Source organism: Urocitellus parryii, chromosome 2, assembly GCF_045843805.1.
Source record: "Urocitellus parryii isolate mUroPar1 chromosome 2, mUroPar1.hap1, whole genome shotgun sequence".
Lineage (NCBI taxonomy): Eukaryota > Metazoa > Chordata > Mammalia > Rodentia > Sciuridae > Urocitellus > Urocitellus parryii.
In genome coordinates, this window is record NC_135532.1 from 160933537 (window position 1) to 160941953 (window position 8417).

Here is an 8417-nt window from a genome sequence, read left to right on the forward strand (position 1 = left end):
CACTTCAAGTTTTCTGAGGAATCTACATACTGCTTTCCAGAGTGGTTGCACCAATTTGCAGTCCCACCAGCAGTGTATGAGTACATCCTTGTCTCACTGCCCTGAACAACAAACTTTCCTAGGTTTTAGGAAGCTAGTCAACCATGAATGAGGGAGCAGAGAAAGGACAATGAAGGGTGACTGAAAACCACAGGGAACCTTATCTCACAGATCACACATGGAAGTTATAGCACCTGTGTGTTAAACCTGTCTCCGTGATAATTGTATCCCCTAAGAAAATCCATTGTTTCAAGATCATATTCCACCAGGTACCTGGACCCTCCCTTATCACTGAAACCATGTCACAACCCCCAATCACCCTGACAACCAAAACATTAAGACCCTCACTAAAAATGCTTGCTGAATTCTTCTCAAAGAGTAATAAACTGATTAAGGGGGCAGGAAATTGAGGCAAAAACAGGGGGACTCAATTTCCTTCAAAACTTCCACTCTGTAAGTACTATACCACCCATCTCTTGTAGGTAGCCTGCAGTTCTTATGCCGTGAGTCAAAAGTCAAAAACGGTGGACCTGGTTTGTGCTCTCTGGAGACTTCCCTGGGAACCCCAATAACTCTGGAGGGCTGGAGAAGCACACTGTTCTCTTCCCTGAGAGGACCCACTGTCTGCCTTGAGAACATCCCCTTTTCCCTTTTCCTTTCCCTTCTAATGAACGCATGCCTGTTGCTCTGAGTGACATGTCTGAAATCTTTCTGGCATGACAGCAAGAATTGGGATAAGGGGGGCCTTCAGATCTGCCTCAGCTTTTCAACAGGGCTCTGCCCTGCAGCAGGAGGCACCCAAAAGCAGTCTTGTTCCTTGATCTCACTCACTGTGGATAAATGAGCTTGATATTTGTCCTGTGCATGGATAACAGGACATTAATATTAGGAAAGGCTTAGTAACACTCTCAAAAGGAGTGCTAATTAAATTTTCTTGCAAATCAGTAGAAAAGGAGCCTGTGAATAAATCGTGTGACAGCTACAAACAGTAGACAGATATTTAGAAAAATGTTTTTATAGATCTAAGTACCTGAAAAGAAATGGGGGCTAGGCATTGAGGAAATTGAAAAACAACAGTTTCCAGACTTAATGAGTCACAGGGGCGGGAAGAGGTGGAGGTAGTGAATGGTGCACATTCACTATCGGTTCACAGTGCTGGAGGTAGGATAAGAAAATGCATCAATAGTGAAGGTTCTCATCAACAAATTCCATGGGCTTTCCACTCCATCTTGTCCCCCACCTCTTGATTCTTCCCATCTGTGCACAACAATCAGGTAACTCTACAGTTTTTCTTTCAAACATGTTTGGCTGGAATCAATAGTTTAAAAAAATGCCTATTTACTTTTATACAGTGAGGTAAACAAGGTGGTATGTTTGCGTCTGTATCATGTGGCTATTCAATCATGTAGCTAGCAAGTTGTTTAAACCGAGTCTGTTTGAAACAATGAGTTATTCAACAGAATGCAAGAAAGGTAAGAATGAAGAGTCTTTCTGCATCAGAGGAGTGTCTGAGTAGCTCAAACTGGAGATTATAAACCAACTAGAAGCATATGAACTTTTGGCAAACTTGCTTTGCTTTGTAAGAGTCCTTGCAAACATATTGAAGCAGCATATCTGCCTTTTAGTTTTGAGTCTGACTTGTTCTGAGTCTCTTCTTGTTCGTGAAGACCTTTTTGACACTGTCAAGTTGTAAATCTTTTCCTTTATGGGTTTGTCTATCCTTATGAGCTTTAAGAATTAACAAGTAGCTTTAAGAATTAACAAGTATTCAGTCCTATTATCTTTTAGTCATTTAAAAATATTTAATTAAAGATATTTAAGCTGAATCCTTCTAAATCCATTTGGTTCATGGTAAAAGCAATAACCAGTGTTCTTTAAGAATTCAGGAGATTAAAAAAAAATCAAGTGATTTCAAGATCAAAGAAAAACAATAACTTCTAGTTAAGGAGTTTTTTTTTTTTTTTCCCTGCGGGAGGTAACATTTGAATTCAATTAGATAGTTCAAAGTTGAATGATAAATGACAGAAGCTGAGGCCAATGGGGGGGGGTGACAATAGAAGAAATCAGCATGTCCTGTTCTTTCTGTTCTATTCCCCTAATATATTTCAGCACCTAAAATGCACAGCTCATTGTGACCAAGATTTAGTGTAGTGGTACAGCAGGTACTTAGCAAGAAATGCTCCTTTGAACATCTATGTTTATGATTTTGGAAAATCTATACATGTATTTCTATTAAGCATGTAGTTAGAAGTAGATTGGCTGATCATAGGAGTGCTTGTATAGTCCTCATTTAACAAAGTTGAGCACCTTAAATACATTTATTGGTCATTTAAATACTCTTTTTTTGTGTGTGATATGTGTATTCAAATATTTTGTTCAGTTTTCCATTGATTTGTCTTGTTGATTTGTGGAAATATATATACATTAGGGTATAATGTACACATATGGAAAATATATTTTCTCACTCCATGGGTTGCCTCCTTACTTTTGAAGACATATCTTTTGTGAATTGAAGTTATTAAATCCTAAAATAAGCTAGCTTTTCATTTATTTTACTTCATATCACCAAGAAAGGAATAAGGCACTAAATAACAATGTACTCCCTAGTTAAAAAATCAATGGCACCAGGTGCAGTGGCACTGAAATGTAATCCCAATGGCTTGGAAGGCTGAAGCAGGAGGATCGAAAGTTCAAAGTTAGCTTCAACAACTTTGCAAGGTCCTAAGCAACTTAGCAAGACCCTGTCTCAAAATAATAGATAAAAAAGGGCTAGGCATGTGGCTCAGTGGTGGGTCCAATCCTCATTATCAAAGAGAGAGAGAGAGAGAGAGAGAGAGAGAGAGAGAGAGAGAGAGAGAGAGAGAGAGAAATCATTGGCTACCACAGACATATAGATGTTATACAATATTCTAAAAACTGTGTTTTGTCTCTCACATTTAGATTTTCAGTGCATTTTAAATAGATTTTTTTGTCTCTGGTCTTAGGTGGTAGCTAATCTATAATTTATCCATACAGATGTCCCATGGACACAGCATTTATTGGGAAGATCATCTTTTTATGCAACATGACATTACTTTAGCTTTTCATCTAGATAGTAAGTCTTCAGTTTATTGTATTGGCTTTTTAGAATCAACTCCTTAATTCAAGAATTTAAAAAAAATTAAAAACTAAATTTAATTTATTTTCAGATTCCTTACATAAAATAAAGCATAACAGTAATGAAACAGCTGTACTAGGACGAAGTGTGACCATTTTCTGCAATTTGACAACTCCAGCAAATGTCGTGCAAATCACCTGGCAGAAGATCCAAGACTCTCTTCCACAAAATATTGGCACTTACAGCAGTAAATACGGAGAAAAGATTCTTCCACCCTACATAGACAGGCTGCACTGCAAGATCATTGAACCCAATTGCTCCTTCCTGACAATCAATGAAGTAACATTTGACGACGAAGCCTGCTACAAATGTCTCTTTAACGTGTTTCCTCATGGAAGTCATGGAGGAAAAATCTGCCTGAACATCTTAAGTATTTAAATGTTTTCTGTGGGATCAGAGTACTAAGGCAGAAATCATGGGCTTGTGGTATTTTAAGGTTGGCATTCAGAGAATGTTAGAGGATGAAGGACTGATAGAGAACATCCTGGCCAAGACATTTACTATATGTAAGGGATAAAAAAAAGGGGTTGGAGGAAAGCCAGTAACAATCATGTGACTGCCCATATTCACACAGTGCAGGACCTTCTCCCCTGTCCTCTAACTTCTTTGCCCTGCATTGGCTTTCATCTGTGAAGCATCCCTTCATTCAGCTAGAGAGTTGAAAAAAGTGAGGAAAAGAAAAAGACTTTAGGGAAAGAGAAAGAATGATGAGGACTAAGAGAATAAGGAATTTCCAGTCTTCAAATAAACAAAATGTCTCATGGCTTGTGGCAGTGTGACAGAGCCACCATACTATATTGTGATAAATGTAACTTTTAGGCTGGATGAAAGTTGAGATACCAGTTGTTCCTCTCACCTTGGAGGGGCTGTGGGTATAGGAAATGATAGTATGAGGTTGTTGTTTGGTTTTTAAATGCAAGGAAAGGTATCTGAGAGGGCTCTTCTCAACATTTTGGGATCATATAAAAATTTGGGGAGGCCAAGTTTTTAACAGCATAGGAATCTGGTATGGTATATTTTCATACTTAATTGTGTTTCTCTTTCTGCCTCAGCTGTAACTGAATTAACACCGGAACCCCGATTCAGTCCTGACTCTGAAGGTTTTCTTAGCTTTAATTATTCAGCCGTGGGAAAACCTGCACCTCGAATCTCTCTTTTCCCCTCACAAATCCTGAATTGTTCACCTGTGGAGTACCTTGCTCAGAACCCCAACGGTACCATAACGGTCACTAAAATGTACACCATCTCTGTGGAAACTGTGAGGTCCCTAGGACTCCAACACCTGATTGTGCACATGGATCACCCTCTAAGGAATAAAGAGAAGATTGTTCCTCTGCCAGGAAAACAAGAATGTAAGTAGCAGTGAAGCCCAGAGAGGGGAAATATTTATCTTCCCTTAAAATTCACTTTCATAGGTGTTTGTTAAGTCATGTACTTTGAAAAAAAAAAAAAAGTCATACACATGCATAGTTAAAAGACTGAAATAATGAAGACAGCCTCATAAACCTGCTCACCTGCTCCCTGGGGCAGCTGTTTTTAAATGGAAGATTTTGAAATTGATCTTGATGTGTCTTCTACCCAATTTCTATCTCAATCACTTTGGGCTTATTTACTCTACCTTCAACTTTTCCTCTGCCCTTTCCCTTCCTCTGCAACCTTTATGGTTAAACCTGTTTTTTGTTTCATACTCCACAAAAAGTCTCTCTTTGCTGTCCATTTCTTTCTGCCTTCTTTCCCTTATAGCTCTGCCAACTGTATTTATAACCATAATTTTTTATTATGACTATGTATAAACCATTTATTCTTTTACCGAAGTAAAATAACAAAGTATTGTTGATGGACTCCCAGACAGAAGGCTTTAAGGAGTAAAAAAAAAGTAATTATTTGTAATTAGTATGTCAAGGTTTTAATGAAATAAAAATTATATACAACATCATTCTCAAACTAGAAGCCTTAAATAGGTTAGCCCCAAAGTGTTTCTTTTTAAACAGTTTAAATTATTTGTCAACATTTAAAGATCCATAAATTTCAGGTGAATATTATGGGTTTCATCTTTTCTGTAAAATGGAAAGTTCTGGCAAATCTGGGCCCACATTTGTGCTCGGTGAGGACTATCTCATCTTGGTTCCTTAGCTTGGGCGTGGGTGCTCACTCAGTTCTATAACCATAATTAAACAGGGTTAATAGGAATGGGATAATTTTTAGAGAGCTCAAGAAATAGTATGTGAATAATGTCTTTATATTCTACCCAGTAATCTTTTAAAATTAGAATTTCTCCAAATATTTACTCTACATACTGATAATCTGAGGTTTTATTCTACCACTTTACCATTTATTTTCTGTTATCTCACCTTTAGTCTCTAAATATTTATGGTACATACTGACAATTTAAGAGTTTAATCTACCACACTCCTATCATTTTCTGTTATCTCACCTGTTCCTTTCTCTCTTTTTTTACTAATTTCTTTTGGTTAATGATTTATCTATATTTCCTTTCCCCCATACATTGGTTTACAGATTACATTATTTTAGTGATTGACTTGGAAATTATAACATACATCATGACTAATTAAGGTCTAAAAAATTTAATACTTTAGTAATCACTTCCCAACAGTGCAATGAGTTTATATTAACTCCCACTCCTTGTGCCAATATTTTTGGGCAATCTTTATGCTTATATATCACAGCATATTATCATTGCTATGACTGTTATTTGTTGTACTATTCATTTATATTTATCCTCTCTGTTGCTATTCATTTCCTTGCCCATTTTTCATGCTTTTCTCTGAAATCATTTTTCCTCTACGTGGAGAATTTCTCTATTGCTTTCGTTTATTTCTCTATTGGCTTACCTGGGACCAATTCTCTCAATATTTTTGATTAAAGAATATGTCTTCACTTTTGAAGAACATTTTCACAAAATTTGTGATTCCAATTTGACAGTTTTTTTTTGCATTAATTGGACAATGTCAAATATGTCGTTTTATTGACTTTCTATTACCATGATTACTGTTGAAAAGACATTTCTCAGTCTTGTTGCTTAGTCTTTAGAAAGAAAAGTAACTTCCCCATCCCCAGCTCTGGCTATGTGTAAGATTTTCTCCTGGTGTTTGTTGCTTACCAGTTTTATTATCGTGTGCCCTAATGTAATTCTTATTCTGCTTGTGGTTGTCCAAAACCCTTGATTTTTTTTTTTTTTTTTTTTTTTTTTTTTTTTTGTGGTGCTGGGTATTGAACCCAGGGCCTTGTGCATGCAAGGCAAGCACTCTACCAACTGAGCTATCTATATCCCCAGCCGTTTGATTTCTTACTATGGGAGAAAATATCCTTTTCTATAGATGTTCCACATTTTGTTTACCCATCCATCAGTTGATAAATATCTGGGCTGGACCGTTCGCCAGGGGCGCCGCGGGGCCGTTGGCGGCCAGCGGTGGCTCTGCACCGCGCGTTCCGGATGGAGGCAGCCCCGGCCCCGGGCCAGGGCTCTGCTGCCGGCCCAGCGGGCGGCTGGACATGAGCCACGGCTTCGTGCACCACATACGACAGAACCAGATCGCTCGGGACGACTACGACAAGAAGGTGAAGCAGGCCAAGAAGAAGGCGAGGAGGCGGCACACGCACACGGCTGCGGCTGCGCAATCCTGACCTGCAGGTTCTACCCACCCAGGCAATCCAGACTGTGAGGAGTCCGGTGAAAGCAGCAGTAGTGGTGGCTCCGAGCTGGAGCCTTCTGGCCATCAGCTCTTCTGCTTAGAATACGAGTCGGACAATGGAGAGATCACATCAGTTATCCTGTTATCGTGTATCAGGACCATGACCCAGGAAGGGTGAGTGGGGAAGTGTCAGCACACACACCTCTGGATCTGCCCATGAGAGAGGCCCTCAAGTTGCGTATCCAGGAGGAGATTGCCAAACGCCAGAGCTGACACTGACCAGGTGGGAGGCATTCTCTCCAGGCCAGAATCCTGCACTTGGATGAATTCTGACTAGGGAGCCCACCCTACATTGCCGTGCTAGGACTTGTCTGTCTGATCTTGAGACGCTTATAAGCTGCTGCCTCCACAGGGGTGTTGCAGGGCTACACCTAGCCCACCTCCCTTGCAGCAATTCTTTCTCTGACCTCTACTTATGCATCTAGCTATAAAGTGCCTTTGGACCTAGAATGTCAGCTACCGTCCAGCACCTGGGCCAAGGGGGCCCTTCCAGACTCTACCCACTTCTTCCTGCAGGGAAAGGACCAGTCTTTTTAGTCTTCCAACTCTCCAACTGATGTGTGACTTGAAACATGGGCTCTCACTGGAAGTCTGACTCCCTGGGAGGGAGGCGGTATCTGTCTTCTCGCAGCTTGATTGCCTGTTTCCTGGTTTTATGATAGAACATAGAAAGAAGGCCCCAAAAGGAGTTGGGGGGCATGGCACCATTCCTGTCTCTTGAAGGGGGAAGAGGTAAAAGAAGGCAGTGTTTAGTGATTGCCTGTTGGGTCCCTTTATGTGTTTGTCATGTGGGTCTCATAAAGGCCCCTTTTACTCCTTTTTTCTTTAGGAACTTTTGTTTATCAAGGACATATATTTCTACCATGGCAGCATTCTAATACATGTATGACTTTTGCAGTGACTAAATAAAGCACTGAGGCCTGTACTTCAGTGAGAGGTGGTCCTTCAGAGCTGCCCTGCTGGAGCAGATACTGCTCTCTGCCCCAGAGCTCAGCCCCACTGCTCACCACCGTCCATCTGGGGCCAGGATGGTGCTATCCACCTTATTTAAACCTGCCTCCAGACAGCTTGCACCTGTTTCAGAAACTCGTGCTTTGCCTGAAGGAGCATGTCCACAGCATTTCTCACAGGTTCTAGAGATGTCCACAAGAGGAGTGCCCTCTGCCGGTCAGTGCTGAGGCAGCAATCTTAGCCTGAGTGAAGCAACACTCACTTGAGTAGATGTGTTCTCAGCTGTCTTAAAGAAAAGTCCTATAGGCATGTCTATTGGGTATGGAGTGTTCCTCCCTCTGTTCTTAACTGAGGTTAAGCCCGAATTTTAAAGCTTTTGTTTCCTGGGCCACAAAGGGTGATTACCAAGAGGAGGTAGCCGTCATGCAAGGTCTTGGAACTGTGCTTCAGTGAGCTGTGAAGCCTGAGTTGCAGCCCACTGGCAAGCAGGAGGCCTTGGAGTGCAGCGCAGGGAAAGGAAAGGAAAGCTGTGTGAGGTGGAAACCCCAAGCCCCACC

At 40.6% G+C, this 8417-nt stretch overlaps 1 protein-coding gene and 1 pseudogene across 1 annotated transcript; both read left to right on the forward strand.

Moving 5' to 3' along the window:
- Window positions 1-1249: 1249 nt before the first annotated feature.
- On the forward strand, window positions 1250-4556 carry LOC113187316 (OX-2 membrane glycoprotein-like). Its single transcript, XM_026395056.2, has 3 exons — window positions 1250-1313; window positions 3228-3566; window positions 4249-4556. Exons 1-3 carry the CDS (start codon window positions 1250-1252, stop codon window positions 4554-4556), a joined length of 711 nt encoding a protein of 236 aa, XP_026250841.1.
- Window positions 4557-6508: 1952 nt separating this feature from the next.
- On the forward strand, window positions 6509-7122 carry LOC113187324 (UPF0561 protein C2orf68 homolog pseudogene; annotated as a pseudogene).
- The last annotated feature ends 1295 nt before the right edge of the window (window positions 7123-8417 follow it).